Raw genomic sequence first — 19,805 nt, forward strand, 5'->3', positions numbered from 1 at the left:
ACTTAAGTAAAATGTTGTGATAATTTTTACTTCTAATCTACTTCATCTCAGAGACAAATTTGGCCCTAAGAGGCTTCCAACAACTTGGGATGCCCAAAAAAGCAAATGCAAAACTCTGTGCTGCCCACTTAGCCGCCATATATGGTGATGTTTGTTTGGTTATTTTTCTGGGTGTGTGTGTGTGTGTGTGTGTGTCTTTTTTGTAAGTCGTATTAATGTTCTTAATATCTCATTGAGGCCACCCATGAAATTTTAATATTTTATGGCATTTTATTGAAACAAGAAATCAACACATTTATCATTCTCACTGAAGTGAAATACATTCACATGGGAATAGTTTCAGTACTGTAGGCCTCTTCCTTCTCTGTCATAGATCAGATTTCAGGTCTGATAGATTTCAGACCTGTTAATTGGTTTCTTGATTTGTATGTACATCATATTGTTGAAAGGAGCCAGTTAAGGTGGTTCAGGCATCTTGTACGGATGCCTCCCGGGCGTCTCCCAAGGGAGGATCTCGGTGCACGTCCCACTGGGAGGAGACCCCCTGGCAGACCAAGGACCATATGGGGGGGATAATATCTCCATGCTGGCCTGGGAACGCCTCAGGATCCCCTAGGATGAAGTAGTTAACGTGGCCGAGGTAAGGGATTCTAACAAGCCAATCAGCCGCCTTCACTGTCCGGCTTATGGGATCTACTGCAAGGGTTCCCAAACTTTTCAGGCCGCGACCCCCCAAAATAATCATATTTGAACTGGGGACCACCTACCCTGACAAGCTCTTTTACATTTAGTTTGACTCGGTTCCACAGATAAATATTGTGAAAATAACTGATCTATGTGAGCTTGTAGTTCAGCTATTTTCACAATGTTTGCCTCTTTCCTACATAATATTTGACAATTTGGTATTAAAAAGGTCTTAAAAATCATTAATTTTAACTTTAGAAATGTGCAGATACCCTGTATTACACTTATACTGTATGTTGGTTTGTTTACTGTTGAGTGATAAAACAATGCACATTAAGCAAATCATCTGGGGACCACCCCAAAATAATTTGGGGACTCCCCTTGGGGTCCTGACTCGAACCACTGATCTACTGTATACTACTGACTAGCCAATGACAATGCTCCTGTGGCAGGGCAGAAATTTTACAAAAACATGTACATCAAAATGAATGAATCAAATATAAATATAATAAATTAATATACAATAATCCATATAGCCTACTAAATCCAAACAATAACATACCAGGTGCAGGACAGAAGAACAGGTGAAAGACAGTAATAGAGTCTGCACACTGGATAATGCTCCATGAATATTTATTGTAAAACCACCAAATATGTTGTTTCAAACATAGAACTCTTCTTCTGTAGCAAATCCAAGACAGTTATATGTACACCAAAATATACATTCATCAACGTGACTACATAACCCAAAAACCCAAAATTACGCAAACTGAATGTATGCAACTATGCAAATCTGCAAATAATTACAATAGCTGATTTATTTTGAAGAATTTCCAGCTTCTATAATTGAGAACATAATAACTACAGTACATTAGAGGCAATTAATAACGTAATCATTGCAAAATCTTTGCATAGTTTCAATTAAATGCTGTGTAGTAGTAGTATTGACAATGAAATGTCAATACTCTGTCAATAATGTTTATTCCTGATAGATATGAATCCTGCACATTAATGAACAAAAACGTCAAGTTTAACTTAAACCTGAATGCCATTAAATATACTTACTTGTACCAAAGACATATGCACAATTTACAGTCTCACAGAAAGGGATGTATGCTAAATAGTAAATACTTAATGAAATTAATTAACTCAATTTACCACAATAGTCTTTGGTGGAAATTCAGACATGTAAAGTTAAGTTCTTGTATTTCAATAGAATGCATGTGTTAGAGTTCAATATCTTGACTGACAATAAAACTTGCATCAATCTCCTCATTAGGACAATAAACCTGTAAATTAAGCCTTCTATCCACCTGTTTCCGCAGGAATTTACTGGAGCAAAAATCCTGTGTGGGAAACATCCTGCGGACGGACCGTAAGCAGGAAGTAGCGGCTCAGTGTGTTTACATTTGCCAGCAGAACGTAGCTGCAGCTTCACAGGTCGCCTAGCGATTCTGACTCCAAGAACGTTTGTTAGTAAGTCTTTTATCTCTGCTTTTCTCTCGCTTAACGTCAAAATTCCATCGCATCCGATTTGAAAAGAAGTTGGCTAAGAAACTTGAACGTGAACCGCGGTCCACGGCAGGGCTCATTGTGATTTATTTGTGTCGCAAGCGATTCAACCTATCGCAAACAAAAAGTTGCAACGCATTTATGATCACAAACACATGTACTAATCTGTCATTTGTAACGTCACTGTGTGTGTGTGTGTGTGTCACACCCACGCACAGCGCTTGTTTTTTTTTTCCTTCTGCACCTTGCAGAAGGAAAGGCCTATTTCTAGCCACAAGCAACTCTTTAGGCAAAAATATAATTTCCCAAAAAGAAAGATGTAGGCCATTATTTTAGGAAGGTGACGGTACAACCTTAAAGACAAAAAATATGCAATAAACAAAGTTTTTATTTTTCCAAAAAACAAAAAACAATGTGTCATAATCGTATGTTTAATTCAGTGCCTTAAGCATGGTGGTGTGTTAAACATGTACAATTACATCTGTCTCAATCGATAACAACTACTGCAATACATCTCATTGTACACTAATTAAATATGTCTGTACCCGCAGACGACGAGCCAGTTGCAATGGAGGCTTCAGAGGACCCACATTCCGTGGCAAAGAGCTCACATGATGTCCAGACACAGTGGTCAGACCCAGGAATGGAGGACCACATCTATGCCAAAGCTCCACCTACCAGGACATCTAGCGAGCTGACTGAACCATCCCCTGAGAGCTCACAGTCTGTTGCAGAGGATCTCCTAAAAGATGATGAAGACTGTCTTCTCTACACAGGGATTCCTCTACTTGAATTCAACACTCTTGTGTCATGCTTACAAAGCTTTGCCCGCACATCAACAATGCTTGTTGTAGATGGACCAAGGACCAAGGACCTCAACGGAAACAAGTCCGCAAGGACTTTTTTGGTCGGACCTTTTAGACAAAAGTATTATAAATGTAACTGTGTTGTTTTACATTCTTTTGCCTAATACAAATTTCAATCAATCAAATGTTTTTAATTACATTAATGAAACCTGATTCAGCAAAACGCTTCAAAAGGTCACATAGTCAGGCTAGTAAAACATTGTCATTCTGGATAGATGTAATTGCTGAGCACACTAAGGATCTAATTCCATGGCTGCCTCGTGAAACCATAGAAGCTACTATGCCACAGGTTTTTCTGGAGAACTTTCCAAACAAAGTCAGTGTAATTGACTGTAGAGAAAGTGTTTTGCAGAAAGCAAAAAATCTGGACTCAAGAACCTAATCTTACAGTCACTACTATGCTTGTAATGCTGTGAAATATCTAGTTGTAATTGCGCCATCTGGAGTCATTATGTACATTTCAGATGCTTATGGTGGGAACTGTTACTGTAGCAACAGATTCATAACCAACAACTCTGTGCCCATTAATATTGTCCCTAAAATGGACAAAATACTTTCGAAAAATGAATTCAACTTGATTATCTCATTGGAAATTAGACAATACTGTTTCTGGATTATCTCATTAGAAATTACATAAGCATTTATTCAGGCCTGTCAAAACGGAAATACATAAAATACAATTAACAGTGATGTGATTGTGATCTACATTGTGTTACATTAACTCTCCTCTCAGATTTACAAGGGCTGCACAAATTCTAACATGAAAGATGATTTGTGTCCTAGGACAAATACATTGATGAAAGATTTCGCAGTGTTTGTGTACTGTAGGTTTACGTGTGTGTGTGTGTGTGTGTGTGTGTGTGTGTGTGTGTGTGTGTGTGTGTGTGTATGATCCATTTACTTAAAGAGAGCCATATACTTTTGGCAGAGATGTAACTTTTTCTCAGTAAAATCATCAGCCAATTTAGGTAGCATGTGTAAGAAGTAGAACTTCTGCAGTTGTTGCACATGTCCATCAGTGTAGTCTTTATTAAATGGGACGTCCACTTCTATGTGCTCACTTGGTGTCCAGACGACCAGCTGGCAACTTTGTCATCATGCCATAGCTGTGAAGCACTTGGTGTTTTGGTTTCTTCCGTCAGTGTAGCTGCTTGGATTGGAGATAGTTTGATGTAGGTTTCATAAAATACCCTGCATTTCCTACAGGTGAGTGTAGTGCTGTGTTCAGTGTGACAGAGTGTGCTCAGGTCTGAATCATGTAGGCTTGGGCTTGCCTGGCCCTGCCTGTTAACATCGGCTCTGCAACTGAGCTGAAGAAGACCATCTGTCTGGAGGTGACTTGAAGTACTGTACTTAAGTACAAATTTGAGGAATCTTTACTTTACTGGAGCATTTTCAATTTGCAGTACTTGTATGTCTAGGCCACTACATCTCAGAGGCAAATATTGTACTTTTTACTCCACTATAATTATTTGAAAACTTGAGTTACTAGTTACTTTGTAGATTTTCATTATTACAAAACATGCATTAAAAACTTTACCCCATACTTCGGCTATTTGAAAATAGCAGATCTACAAGCTTTCTTTGTGAGCTTGTAGATCGGCTATTTTCAAAATACTTTTTAACATTTTGAAGACTTGTGAAATGGGACATTTTGTATAATGAGTACTTTTACTTGGTTACTTAGTTATGGTAAGTGTAAGCCGTGTTTGTGCGCATAGCGTCTCTCACAGTAAAATCCTCAGTGTTCATTATCCAGACCAGTTGTAATTGTGAGTGTGCAAATAGAACCATGCTTTCATTTGTACAGTCATAGTTATATTAAGAAGGTGAGAATAGCCACCACACAATACAAGTCCTTTCCTTTGTTGACAGTGGGATAATATGAACGTCATATGCAAATTAGCCATGAGGTGGTCTTAGAATGTCAACAAACAGCACGTGTTTCCTCGCCGACCCAAATAGACTACCCAAATAAAATACTGGAGCACTTGGCTTGGGCCTGCACGTTTAATTATATATTGATCTACCTATCTGTGTTGCATTTTTACTGCTGTTGATGATATGACCTCAGCACGGGGACTGATGGTTATCTTTAAAAAAAAGCCACAAAGCGATACGAGGCCACTTCTTAACGTCATCATGCATTAACACATGCATGATGTGTTAATGCACATGTGTACTAGTGCCCCACACGAAGCACTCTAGTTTAAGCCATTCATTTAGTTTGGTTCGGTTGTAATGACAGCCACGCACAGCACACGTTGTCCCTGAGCTCATTGTGACGTTAAGAAAAGCAGAGTCTTAATAACAAACGTCTTGGAGAATCGCTATGCGACCTGTGAAGCTGCAGCTACGTTCTGCTGGCAAATGTAAACACACTGAGCCGCTACTTTCTACTTCCGGTCCCCCCGCAGGAAGTTTCCCACACATCAGGAAACTACCCGCGGAAACAGGTGGATACACACATTTGTTTCTTACATGGAAACAAACCTTTCATGTCAAACTAAGGATTAGTCTAATTGGTATGACTGACAGGAGAGACGATCAGAGGAGCTGAGTTTTTACCAGCATTATTAAGACATGGACTGAAGTATGGATAGAGTTTGTCAGTGAAGGTGCAGCCAATGAAAGAGTAGAGATGAACTTTAGTCTCCACATCATAAAAGGAGACCAGACCCTCCTCATAATCCACAAACACTCCCACTTTTTTCATAATAGAGACAATTAATAACGTAATCATTGCAAAATCTTTGCATAGTTTCAATTAAATGTGTAGTAGCAGTATTGACAATTAAATGTTGTTTTATTCCTGATAGATATGAATCCTGCACATTAATAAACAAAAATGTCAAGTTTAACTTAAACCTGAATGCCATTAAATATACTTACTTGTACCAAAGACATATGCACAATTCTACAGTCTCACAGAAAGGGATGTACAGTATGCTAAATAGTAAATACTTAATTAAATTAAGCAGTCAATTTACCACAATAGTCTTTGGTTGTAATTCAGACATGTAAAGTTAAGTTCTTGTGTTTCAATAGAATGCATGTGTTAAAGTTCAACTGAGCTTGACTGACAATAAACCTCTCATCAATCTCTTCATTAGGACAATAAACCTGTAAATGAACCCTTCTATACACACATTTGATTCTTAAATGAAAACTAACCTTTCATGTAAAGCCAAGGGTTAGTCTAATCTGTATGATTGACAGGAGAGATGATCAGAGGAGCAGAGTTCTTTCCATTATTATAAAGACTGGGACTGAAGTATGGATATAGTTTCTCAGTGAAGGTGCAGCCAGTGAAGGATAGAGATGAACTCTGGTCTCCACATCATAAAAGGAGACCAGACCCTCCTCATAATCCACAAACACTCCCACTTTCTGGACCTCTCTTATAGGGAGGAGGACAGGAGGGCTAGCAATAGCCTTGTACTCATTTCCATTCCTCAACTGTATAGTCCAGTAACCATCATTGGGACTCACTGTGATTTCACCCTTCCTGTTGATTGACTCTCTGGCCACTCCTGAACTCCAGCCAGGTTTCCCTTTAACCTGAACTTCATAGTAAAACCTTCCTGAGGAGAAGCTTTGTGTTCCTAAGACACAGACACAAGGAGAGAATCTCTTTGGGTTGTCTGGGAGATTTTTCGTTATGTTTCCATGACTCACTTGTTTTCCATCCTCAGACAGGATGAGAGAGGGATGTGCTGTATCAGGGTCCAGAGTTACATCCACTGCATATTGCTGGATCCTCTTCAGCTCAGCATCACGTAGGTTATTCTCCATCTCTTGACTGAGTGTCTTCTCCAGCTGAGCCACAGCTGTCCTCACAGTTCCCACATATAAAGACTGAAGGACATTGACCGTTGTCCAGTCCTTGGTGGGTGGAGGGGTGTTGATGGATGTGAAGTCCTGGAGGAGGTTGAGGTGGTCTTCAGTGTATGAGAGCTGCTTCATCTCAGAGCTTCTCTTCTTTAATTCAGTGATTTCTTGTTGCAGCTCCTTGATGAAGCCTTCAGCCTGTTTCTCTGTTGTTTTCTGTTTCTGTTCAATCACATCAATGAGCTCAGCCTGGCTTCTCTCAATACAGCTGATCAGAGAAGTGAAGATCTGCACACTGTCTGCTATCTCTCTGTCTGCATCTTTCTTACTGAGCTCGACTGAGTGTTGGACCTCCTGTATCTTCACTTGTCTCTCCTGGATCATCTGCTGAACTTGACATTCTGTCTTTCCCAGCTCAGCCTTCTTTTGTTCAAATTCTTTTTCCAGAGAGACAATTTGATGTAACTTGTGGTCTGACTCTAACAAACAGAACTGACAAATACACATGAGGTCAGTCTTACAGAACAGCTCCAGAGGTCTATCATGTTTCTTACACATAAAGTCTTCCAGGTTCTTTACAGGGTTGATTCGTTTGTGTCGTTTTAACCCTGTGAGTCTCTGATGAGGCTCCAGGTGAGTCTCACAGTAGGAGGTCAGACACACCAAGCAGGACTTCAGGGCTTTGAGCTTGGTCTCAGTACAGACATCACAGGAGACTTCCTCTGGTTCCGCAGGTTCTTGGTTTGTGCTGGAACTTTGTCTCAGCTGCTTTGACTTCCTGAACTGATCAGCCATCTCAGAGAAGACCTAATTAACAGAGGATTCTGGTCTCGTATAGAAGGTTTTGTTACATAGTGGACACTGACACACATCCTTAGTGTCCCAGTAATGTGTGATGCAGGTTTTGCAGTAGTTGTGTCCACATGGAGTGGTGATTGGATCAGTGAACACATCCAGACAGATAGAACACAGGAACTGCTCTTCAGACAGGAGACAGCTGGCAGACGCCATTTCTACACAATGAGAATAAAAGTGAAATTTAGTTTAGTTGGACAGAAATTTTGTTTTTGCCCTTGCCCGTCTGTGTTTCAGTGAGCAGCTTATCTCTTGCACCGCTGGACTAATCGGCGTGATTTTTCAGATTCTTTCCGATCAGTTGGCTATGACTTGCAGGACCTGGATAGTAAACCAGGCCTGGCAGAGACAATGGCCTGACAATTTTCTAAGTCATATTTTTAAGGTTTTCTGGAAAGAAGAAAAATCACTATATGCCTCATGCCCTCATCTAGTTCAGTGGTTTTCAAACATTTTTGTGCCAAGGACCCCCAATTTAAATGGGGGTCAAATGTATTCACAATTTTTCAAACACTTTCTAGATCTTTCAAAAATGTTAAATAGCACATGTGCAAGCTCGCAGCGTGACACAAAGTAAGCTTGTAGGTCTGCTATTTTTTTATATCAAACATATAAATGGATAAAGGGGTTGAAATGATTGTGAAGCTGTATTAACATATTTTGCTGGGGACCCCCTGGAACCCCCTCAATGACCCTTGGGGGTCCCCGGAACCCACTTTGGGAACCAATGATCTTATAGTTGACTTAATTAGGCAATCATGAGAAGAAGAAAAAAACTATTTGCATAAGTCATGTTTATCTGCCTTACTATGTTCTCATTCTATCAGAATGCTTGTTGCATTCAAATTCATTTCTGCCTAAGTCAAAAAGTCGACTTAAAATGATTCAGGCAGTAAGTGACTTTGGAATGTAACAGGCATTCTATGACAGTCATGGAACCACTAGTTCCTGGTTTTTGAATGTCTCCATTTACAACCCGTATATCTACATAAACGTTCACATGGATGTTACAAGTTAAAGCGCCCGGGTCTAAGTACCCGTATCTTCCGTATTGTTCAATAAAAAGCATTTTAATCCGATTGGCGGCCATTTTCTCATAGTTATAAAGCATCAGGGTGCAATACACCTCCCAAGCGATAGGGTCGCGTTATTGAACGAAAGAAAATGGCCTCCGATCGGATTAAAATGCTTTTTATTGAACAATACGGAAGATACGGGTACTTAGACCCAGGCGCTTTAACATGGAACATCCGTGGCTTTGGGGTCAGCACTTTATATTTAAAATCTGAACGTTTATGTAGATGTGCGGGCTGTAAATGGAGACCATTCAAAAACCAGAACAAGTGGTTCCATGACGCTTGTGACAGACACTCGAGCGTCATGTGAACCATGGCTAAATGAAGCAGCAGTGTTAGGAGGGTAGAGTTAGGCAGAAATGTCAAAAAAATTACTTAGCATAATTGCCTATGAGGCTAACGATATACTTCTCTAGTTATCAATCTGATCTGGGTCATATTAACTGACACAATTCTGTACTTCGTTTTTTACTAAAGATTAGACTGGGGAATTGAATACGAAAATAGGGCAAGATCATGTCTGGATCCATTTTAATGTAAATATTATAATCTCTTATGAATAATACATAATTATCTTTATTACTTACCAGTGTTTAAGTTGTCAGTATTTGTGTAAAACGTCCTGTTGAAAGGTTTAGTAGAGAGTGTGTTGCTGCCAGCCTGCCACCAGTGTTGGAAAGTAACTAAAGTAATATGTAACTTAAAGTAATATTATTACTTTTTCCCAGTAACTAGTAACGTAACTAATTACTTTCACGTTTTGAGTAATATTATTACCTTTACTTTTTTTCAAAAAGTAACTTATTACTTTTTTTCACGAGCCTTGGTGGTACTCTGGGTTTGAGTGTGTTTATTTGATCCTGTGTTGTTTTTGGTCAATTGATATAATGGTAGACTGGTTGGGATCCAGTTGCTATGCAGGCTGCTTGCTGATCCGGTCTAGAGCGGATACGGAAACGTTGCGCACTTGTCTATGTGTGAATTATCAGCTGCGGAAGGGCGGGCCTTAAACCGGATCAAACAGTGTTGCCATGTCTGCTTATTATAAGCGACTTGTTAACCAATGAAGACGCGCCGTAAGCTTGTAGGTTGGCTATTTTCAATATATATATATATATATATATATAGGTCACTGACTGTGGCATATATGTATATATATAGAATACATTTTGTTTAATAAACAACAGAAGTTGTTCAAAGGTTGTGTCTCATGATGAGTCATTATCTGTTTGCGCCCAGAATTTGAAAATTGTTTTAGGCAAAAAATACATGAAATACATTTAAAATACTTCCAAAAAAGTCCTTGCGGTCTTGTTTCCATTGAGGTCCTTAGTATTCAATTCATAGTCAAATGGTCTTCATTTAGTCTGTAAGTTATGAATTCATACACAGTAAAAGTCTTAGTGTTAATATAATTGAAATGAGTGTACAAATAGAACCAAATGGACCCGTCATGTGTGCAGAACACTCAGAGTTAAATCAACAATGAGGATTTTACAATGTAGGCTGCAGAAAAGAGAAAAAAAACAACTGCTAATGTTGAAAATGCAAAGTCAGACTTTTGGGGAGAAAGGATGCAATTACTGGGGGCGAGAAAAAAAAGTAACTAAGTAATAAGTAACTAGTTACTTTTGGCAGGGAGTAATAAGTAAAGTAACTACATTACTTTTTAAACAAGTAATATGTAATAAGTAACATATTACTATGTTGTAGTAACTATTCCAACACTGCCTGCCACCAAACTTTTCACTGTTAACTTACGTTTCACTCGGTAGTCCTCAGTCACTCCTCCTTGTGCTGTAGCTGTTAACCCTTTACTGACACCTGCGTAGGAGGTGTAGACAGTGAGGAGTAGACTAGAGCAGTGGTTCTCAAACTTTTTCATGTCAAGGACCCCCAAATTGACACGTATTCGCCCACGGACCCCCATTTGATAAGATATGCCTGGGACCCCCATAAGAGAAGATTTTTAAGGCTCTAGCAGTGATTCTCAACCCTTTTAATTTCAAGGACCCCCAGTTTGACATGCATTAGGCTACAGACCCCCATTTAATGGCATCTCTATCTCTGAGACCCCAATTCATATTGTAAAATCAATGTTAATGTAACCAGATGGGGTCACCGAGTACTCCTTTATACACAGTGTGACTACGCCACTCCCAATTACAGGGTGGGAGACCCGAGGTACAGGTTATTATATCCAGTCAACTTTCCCAAAGGTAAGTGTTCCGTTTAAGTGAACAAATAATGGTCGGTTTGGAATGCAAAAATATATTTATTTAAGTTAAGTTAAACACTGCAAATCAGCAAGATATAAACACAGCCATGTGTAATTTGGCATTAAAGATCACTGCAAATGTACACTCAAAAAGGCCAAAAGCCATGAACACCACAAAGGAGACAGCAATCAATTAAGTGCCAATCTGCAGTATAACTATTAGCCAAGTATCTGTCTCAGGCCGTAGCCGAATTAAACCTGTGGTTGGACAGTTTGTTTATACGTTTAAAGCCACAGGGGCTGTAGCACTCTCACTAGCAGTGCTCAAATAATAATAAAAGGTAGCAACATAAAGCATAAAAACAAAAAGGTTAAAAGAACAGCGGTCAACAGTACAACAACAGGCACAATCTGTAATAAAACAAAACCTTGAATTAGTCTCACGCTCTACCCTGGTGCTATAGATGTCTGGTTGCAATCAGAATCACATTCTGACTGCCACTTCGGCATCTAAACATCTACAATAATTCACAAGTATCAGTAAAATGCAGTCAATGTACTTTACAAAGTTTATCCTTAAAATCAACACATACCCTATTAACATGTGAGGGAATGCCCAGGTTGTCGGTGCAAAACAGTGTGAACGGTCCGCTCGGTCCTAGCACCGCCTGTATGACAAAATACACCAGCGTGAGCCCCCCACAACCTGGGCATTCCCTCATGAGTTCTCACTGAGAACTCATTCATTTCATTCATAAAACGAGTTGTACTGTTGCAACACAAAAAGACAGCCTACCTCTAGACACACACACACACACACACACTCTCTCTCTAACAGGGCTCTAGTTGGCGCACGTCTAAGAAGAGATAAAGATGTACATAAATAACTTGTAGCATGTTGACATATGAAACTAAAAACAGATCACGCTACATCATTAAAACAAAGGCTTCGACGCTATGAGCACAAACAAACGACCCGCCGTGAAACGAGGAAGTGGGCGGGGAACCTGGGCAAACTCAGTCTGTCACTCTACGTATGGTGCCACTAAACGCACCGGTTCCCAGTCCCACCAATCTGGGAACCCATCGCCAAATAAAATAGGAAAAACAGCGCCCTGTTCTTGAGAGATTACAGTCCCATTGTGTACAGTCCCATAGTGTACAAATGGAACGGGTCCATTTGGTACACTCTCAGAGTTACAGTTACAGACCCATAAGGGTCCATTTGGTTCTTAACTATCCATCATTTAGCTGGGGACCCCCTGGAACCCCCTCAAGTACCACTGGGGGTCCCCGAACCCCACTTTGAGAACCAATGGACTACAGTAGACTAGTGAGCCCCTGCAGTGTTGGGTACCTTGGTGAACAGAGACTTTTCACCCACTTCTTTGATGTACTCCTGGAGTTTATTGTATCTTTAGGCATTGTCTGTCATTTGAAGTACTGTGTAGAACCACATCTGAATTGTCGTAGGAATACTTAGGACCAGTGGTGGAAAAAGTACAAAGTATCATGTTTATGTATAATGTAGAAATCAAAAATGTACTTAAAGTACCAATACCTCAAAATTCTACTTAAGTATTAAATACTTTCCACCACTGTCACAGTTAGAGCTAGACGACCCCATCTTTCTTCCTTGCTATTATTGTGGCAAAGCATGGCTACTGCTTCATATGATGATGATGAGGCATTTTTACAACATTAATTTGCATACCCGTCAACCAGTGCTGTTGTCTAAGGCAGTGGTGAAACTGTGGGTCGGGACCCCCAGGGGGGTCCCCCAAATGAGGTGCCAGGTGATGTGTTTTCTCACTCAACAACAAACCAACATACAGTAAGTGTAGGGTATTTGAACATTTATGAAGTGACAATTTAAGGACTTTTGAGACCTTTATATACCTCTAAAATGAAAATAAAATAAAATAATGTGAAATAGATTCATACCCACAATTTGGTTTTGTCCACATCTACAACCTAATATCTTTAATAACTTGCATTAAGCAAGCCGATTTAACATTTTTTTAAGGAAACCCCCTGGGTACATATCTTGATTTGTAGCCTATGTTATTTTTTAATTATGAATACTGTTGTTACAGATAAGTATTTAGTAAACTACATGTCATGGGCCGCAATAATATTTTATTTCTCAAGAAACAAAACTCCCCAAAACATGAACAACTTTTCCAGAAATGTTCTAGATAAAAAGATTCGAGTTTCAAAACATTTTCAAACATAAAAAAGAATCAGAACTTTTTGAAAATAACATAATAATAAAAAGGTTTCCTGAAATATTTTTGCAAAAATAGCCAATGCACAACCTCACACCGCGTCACGATTCAACGTGCTGTGAGCTTGTAGATCTGCTATTTCCGCTATTTGTGTATTATTTAAAGGGATTGTAGGCGATTCAGAGATAAACAAAGGATGAGATCTTACCTGGAGGGAAGAGAACAAGTGGTTGACATCAACGGAACCATGTCCTCATCCCTCCCGGTGAGCTGTGGGGTTCCTCAGGGCAGCATTCTAGGGCCGTTACTGTTTCTTCTATACATTAACGACATGAGTGCTGCCTGTAACTGCAAATTGTTCCTGTTCGCTGATGACTCGGCACTCCTGATCTCGGGAGAGGACAAGTTGCAAGTTGAGGAGGCGCTCAGCTCTGAACTCTCAAAAATACGTACTTGGCTTACCGATAACAAACTGTCACTACACCTTGGGAAAACTGAATCCATTCTCTTTGGGACCAAACATTCCCTCAGACAGATGGATGTAAATGATTTCAAGGTCAAAGTCGATGACACAATTATCTCTAGCAAAGAAGAGATTACCTATTTGGGTTGTGTTCTTGACAAATACCTGACAGGTGAAAGCATGGCTACAAAGGTGGTCAAAAGAGTAAACCAGAGAACCAAATTTATGGGCAGAGTTTCCTCTTTTGTCAACCCTCAGGCCCTCAGGACCCTCTCTGGGGCCCTGATTCAACCACTTTTTGACTATGCTTGCACCTCCAGGTACTCCAACACCTCAGTGTCACTGAAGACTAAGCTTCAAACCTCCCAAAACAAACTGATTCGGCTACTCCTCGGATTGGGGCCCATGACCCACCTTTCTCCCACCCATTTTGCCAGCCTAGGCTGGCTCAGGGTGGAAGACAGGGTTAAACAACAAAAAATGGGACTGGCCTTCAAAATTGTAAATGCAAATTCGCCCGATATGCCCCCTATTCCCGCATATCTGAGGAAATACCTCCAAAAGGTTAGCGACACCCACAGTCACAATACCAGAGGGAGCGTTAACAACAATTTGGTACCACCCACCCATAAATCAAACATGGGCAAATTCTCCTTCTACAGCACTGCCACCCAGGATTGGAATAGTCTAACTCCATCCCTAAAAAAATGCAGTTTGCTGGGCTCATTTAAAAGAGCCTTAAAAAATCACCTTTCAGGAGGCCAAAGGAGGAGGTAGTACCATTTTCCCGTTAGACAGCAGACTTCCCCCCCTGTTCTTGTACATATTTTTTTTCCCCCCTCTTTTAATTTTGTTTTGTTGTACATAGTGTTATTTTTTTTGCTGTTTATTTTGTAATGATATTTGAACTGTGGTGCCACTATATATGCCTATGAATTGAATACCAAGGCCCTCATTGGAAACAAGTCCGCAAGGACTTTTATGAACGGACCTGTTAGACAAAGTATTTTAAATGTAACTGTGCTGTTTTACATTTTTTGCCTAATAAAATATTCAATAAAAAACCTTCAATAAAAAATTCCAGCAGTTCGTTTCCCCGACCACCAGGGGGTGACGCAGGGAGGACTTCCATAGAGTTAAGGGGACTTCTAAACGGACCATGCCGAATATAGGTTGCTTTATTCGGATACAATTCGCGGAACTGCCCGCCCCTGCCGGTTCTCTGATTTAAAAAAAAAAATAGGCTCTTTCATGACAAATTGACCACATATATGAAGTTAAACAACTAAATTCTATCCAAACGCTATCTGAAAAGTAAATTATGTGCCTCAAAAATGAAGTTTGAGAGCGTTTTAAAACCGAAAGTAAAAACACGGACACGGACGTGCACGGATGCGCACATGCGTGCGTTAATTTACGGCCCGAGACAAACATAAACAGTAGGGAAAATACGGATTTCAGAAAGAGGACTGTGTTTCAATGCAGGAAAACACCCCAGCATCATTATATAGTGGCTGATAGAGGGGAAAAAATGCAAAATATATCTATATAGATATTTTTCAAATTTAGGCTTAATGTTGCCAACAATCCCTTTAACAGGGCTTAAAGGGATACTTCACTTTCACATAAAATAAACATTAAAAAAATATATTAAAAAAAATGAAAGAAGTTATGGCAAAATAAAGCCCCCCTCACACATTAGTAGGACACTCTAATGCGTGAGGGGGCCATGAATTTTCCATTACTTTTTACATTTATTTTTAATATATTTTTTAAATGTTTATTTTATGTGAAAGTGAAGTATCCCTTTAAGTGCTTAATTCATAATGTAAGTTTGGATCACGGGAAGACAACCACATTTCTCTTTTCAATCTTGAGCTGAAAAAGTTTGGGACCCCCGACTGTAGGTAGTATCAAATACCTAACACTAATGATGAATTATTATCAATGTCAATGATCAATTGGACATTTCCTCTATTTTGCTCAGTCCCTTGCATTGGAAGAATGCGTCCTGTTGTGGTTCTGGTCCCAGAAAGGTTGTGATCATGTCCAGTCCATCTGCAGAACCTCCAGGCTCCAGAATCACCTTCCTGTACTCCGCTCCAACCTGGAAATAACAACATATAAAGCAGGGGGGTCTTCAATGTTTTTCAGGTCAAGGACCCCTTAGCTGGGAGAGAGAGATGAAGCAGAGACCCCCTACTACATTGTACACAATTGTGTTGCAGATTAAACCTTTTCATAGATTTCATAGATAGCTTCATTTACTCAGTTTTGTGTAAAACTAATGTTCTTTGTTTATTGGGTTAAACCAGTGGTTCTCAAACCTTTTCATGTCGAGGACCCCCAAATTGACACATGTTAGCCCTGCGGACCCCCATTTGAAAAGATACACTAGGGACCCCATAAGGGAAGAGTTTTTTCACGGCTATAGCAGTGATTCTAAACCTTTTTAATTTCATGGACGCCCACTTTGATTATTAGATTAGGCCACAGACCCCCATTTTAAAAATACATCTCTGGGTCCCCTATCTACACTGTATAATTAATGTCATCAATGCTAATTTAACTCTGAGAGTGTACAAATGGAACCAAATGGACCCGTAAAGGGTCCATTTGGTTCCTGACTATCAAACATTTAGCTGGGGACCCCCAGGGGCCACTTCATTAAGACAAAAAGTTTTCATGTCAAGGACCGCTAAATGAATTGATATTTGTGATATATGATGTTTGTGCCAGGGACTCCCATACAAGATTTGTGTTGTTAACATGTTTCTAAAATATTCAACATTTGTCACATTTTCTTCAAGACTTTCAGTGAAAATAGCAGATCTATAAGCTCTCAACTGAGCTTTGTAACAAAGTTGAAACCACAGTCATACTATTAATATTAGTAATACTGTATATATATCTCTCTCACTCCTGCCTCTCTCTCTCTCTCTCTCCCTCCCTCTCTCTCTTTCTCTCTCTCCCTTTGAGGGGAGTGACTTCTGTAAACTGTTGGTTTACTCTGTGTGTCTCAGAATGCATTCTCTGAATAAACCAATTTATTCAACTCCATATTATTAGAACATAATGGACTAGTTCGTACTGCCAGTGGTCAGTAGAGGGCAGTGCAGTCTTCATGTTGCTGCTACTGCAGCAGCAGAGCAGTATAGGCGGGTGCAAATATGGTTTGACCCCCAAAAAATTGGAACAAAAGGTTTCTTAATGGTTTATTGTAGTATCAGGTGTACTTAATAACATATCAAAAGTCTATGGCCGCCACCAGTTCCTTAAAAGACCATTACTCCTTCATTATTTGCCCTACACAAGTAATTATGGTGCCTAACCCCATGTTTTGGTGATCTATAGGAATCCAATTAGCATATATACATTATAGTCAAGTGATTATAAGTACAATTAAATATTGAAGCAATTGTTATAAGCATATTTAACAATGTAATTGGACATTTCTCCCTTTTCTACACGCCATAATGCCCAGGATTGGTGAATTCATCACCTACACATGTAATTCACATTCTGTTGAAGCTTTCAAAATTTCTTTGGATACCAATAAGGAATAAATTCATTATTACTGGGTGTTACTGTGACATTTGTAAAAACATGGCTGCCAAGTAATAGACTGGGAATATTACACAAATCTTGGAAGAAATTCCTTACCGAGAAATGTCTTCACCAATTTGTTTGTAAAGGTGTCTGGTTCCCAAACTGGGGGTCCCCCAAATGATTTTGGGGGGTCCCCAGATGGTAGCTTAATGTGCAACATTGTTTTCTCACTCAACAGTAAACAAACCAACATACAGTATAAGTGTATATACAGGGTATCTGCACATTTCTAAAGTTACAATTGAATTACTCTTAAGACTATATTATCTATATATATTATCTCAAATATTAGGTAAGAAAGAGGCAAACATTGTGAAAATAGCCGATGTACAAGCTCACAACGCTACACTCAGTAGGAAAAAAATGGCCACTTGTGGGCCTAGAGAGGGTGTGCAAGTCAGTACAGAGCTATCACAACATGTATCTAGTGTCTTCTACTGGGTGTCTAGGCAGGGGTGGTGGAGGAGTGTGGCATGGATAAGGTTCAGATTTGCTTGTCACAGACATCTCCTTATTCCTGTGAGTAGTTGTGTGAGGTTTTAGTGCAACATTTATTTCACATTTCTTTGTTTCGTGATTGGTACTGCTGGCAATAAGCTTGAACCTTGATCTTTTTTTCTGGATAATTGTAACAGCAAGAAGGTACGTATAGGGGACAGCCCATGACGCCCTGGGCCCTAGTCTCCCCATAGAATCCCAATCTAACCGACCTCCACGCCCATAAGGGGCTGTGTCCCTGCTGCTATCCAACAAACAAGCATTGCTTTCAGCATAAACCAATTTTTTCTTCTGGAGCTGTTCTGGAGAGGGGAGAGGACGCTCTGAGCCATAATGATAAGTCAATGGGGGCCCCTGGGAATATTAATGGTCAGCCACCACCAACTCTCCTGTGAGCCAGTCTGACATAGACACCCTTGTCTGCCTGACACACAGTCATGCACCACCACGTGGAGGTCTTACAACCACCACTATGGGGGGGGGGGGGGTGACCCTCCTCACTACCTATGCCCACTCACGAGTGCCTATCTCGGGCATAGGAGCCAGACCCGCCAGGAGGTCCATTTGGGACCAGCATACATAGGGACACGACTGTCTGCCTGACACAGTCTTGCAACATGTGGAGGTCTTACAACCACCACCACTGGCTACCTATGCTAACTCAAGAGTGCCTATCTTGGGAGTGCCTATCTCGGGAGCCAGCGTGGAGGTCCACTTGGGACCAGTGGGACTATCCAGTGAGCCAGGCGACATAGGGACACTCCTCTCAGCCTCACACATTAGCTAAATTCCAATACCTTAATTTCTGCCTCCTCCTCACTCCGTCCTCCAGCGTGCCGTGGCTTAGAAATCGTTTGCATCCCAAATGCTAATTTGCTTTTGGAGGAGCTGAGAACGAGGAGAGCGCAGGCTCCCTAAGCCACTTGGAGTGAGATCTGGCAAAGAAGTTTATCTTTCATGTATCGTTTGCTGAACTGTCTTCGTTGAAATGGCGTATAATTTCTATTGGAGGTTTTGCACATCGGACATGGGGGAGATCAGAAGCTCAGGGTCTCCTTGGCTCCTAACTTTGCTCTTCTGTGCTCCAAGTGCCCAGGGAGCAATCCAGTAACCCCCATACTCCCCTCTACCCACCTGAGGGGAACCCTAGGCCCACTAAACTCTAGACCAGACCCACCCCGCATACTCCCCTCTGTCTAGGCACCCAGTTCTGACAGCTCTATCTAACCTCCATAACCACCCCATCCCTCTTTGCACACTCACACTGATTGCCTTCCTAATGTGTTAAAAAGTTCTCTAAACATCTATTCAATGTTTTTCAAAATCATGTGTCTACAAGATGACACTGCGCTTGTCCACGAGAAAAATAAATATTCTCGTGTATGAGGGGAGGAGTTATGAAGTTCCTGTGGGGTGGGTAAGGGGAGGGGTGCAGAGAGATTGGTTCAAAATGCAAGAAATTGTTTTTGGGTGGGGTGTATAGTCAAAGTTTAGTTTGGGCAATATTGAAAACAATACTATATTGCAACTGACAATATTCTCTGCCACCACCTTCAGCAAATTGTGACTATTAGTTGTGTTGTGTTTTGAGGATATCTTAAAGCCTTGTTCCAGTAAAAAATAAATACAAGTTGTTGGACATTTATTATATAATTAGTTAAGTTAACTTGAAACGGGTGACCATTTCAGAGGGTGTTAATAGTCTCAAACAAAATATAGGATTTCACAATTATCTAATTGTATCTCTGCAATTTGGACAAGTCCAATGGATTCCCAGGCCCCCAAAACATAGGGTTAGACACAAAAAGTACTTGTCTAGGATAAATAATGAAGGAATTAAGCTATTTTAACGTTTTTTTGGCCATCTTGAAAATAACACCTTAAAAGTGGTCAAACTTTGGTAGACTTTTAGTATGTTATTCAGGACACCACATACTACAAAAAACAGTTGAGAAACCTTTTGTT

At 40.2% G+C, this 19,805-nt stretch overlaps 2 protein-coding genes and 1 pseudogene across 4 annotated transcripts in view; all 3 read right to left on the minus strand.

Annotated features, from left to right (window-relative positions):
• LOC308077706 (zinc finger protein RFP-like) overlaps positions 1-19,805 on the minus strand; it is a gene marked incomplete at its 3' end in the record, with an annotated part of 39,094 nt that overhangs the window by 5,190 nt on the left and 14,099 nt on the right. The window contains exon 1 of one of the 2 annotated variants that reach the window (XM_080418576.1): positions 9,412-9,482. The exons of the other annotated variant lie outside the window; for it this stretch is intronic. Of the gene's footprint in view, positions 1-9,411; positions 9,483-19,805 lie in introns of those variants that run through there. 2 annotated transcript variants of the gene reach the window in all.
• Positions 5,852-7,904, minus strand: LOC308077707 (E3 ubiquitin-protein ligase TRIM39-like; annotated as a pseudogene). The gene has a single exon. The product of its transcript is annotated as an E3 ubiquitin-protein ligase TRIM39-like (transcript).
• nln (neurolysin (metallopeptidase M3 family)) overlaps positions 15,657-19,805 on the minus strand; it is a 60,677-nt gene continuing 56,528 nt past the window's right edge. Inside the window, exon 14 of the mRNA XM_080418572.1 lies at positions 15,657-15,840. Coding sequence (XP_080274698.1) covers positions 15,691-15,840 — 150 coding nt within the window. The 3' untranslated portion in view covers positions 15,657-15,690. The remainder of the gene's footprint in view (positions 15,841-19,805) is intronic.

Source organism: Gymnoscopelus braueri (assembly GCF_963280865.1).
Source record: "Gymnoscopelus braueri genome assembly, chromosome: 22".
NCBI lineage: Eukaryota > Metazoa > Chordata > Actinopteri > Myctophiformes > Myctophidae > Gymnoscopelus > Gymnoscopelus braueri.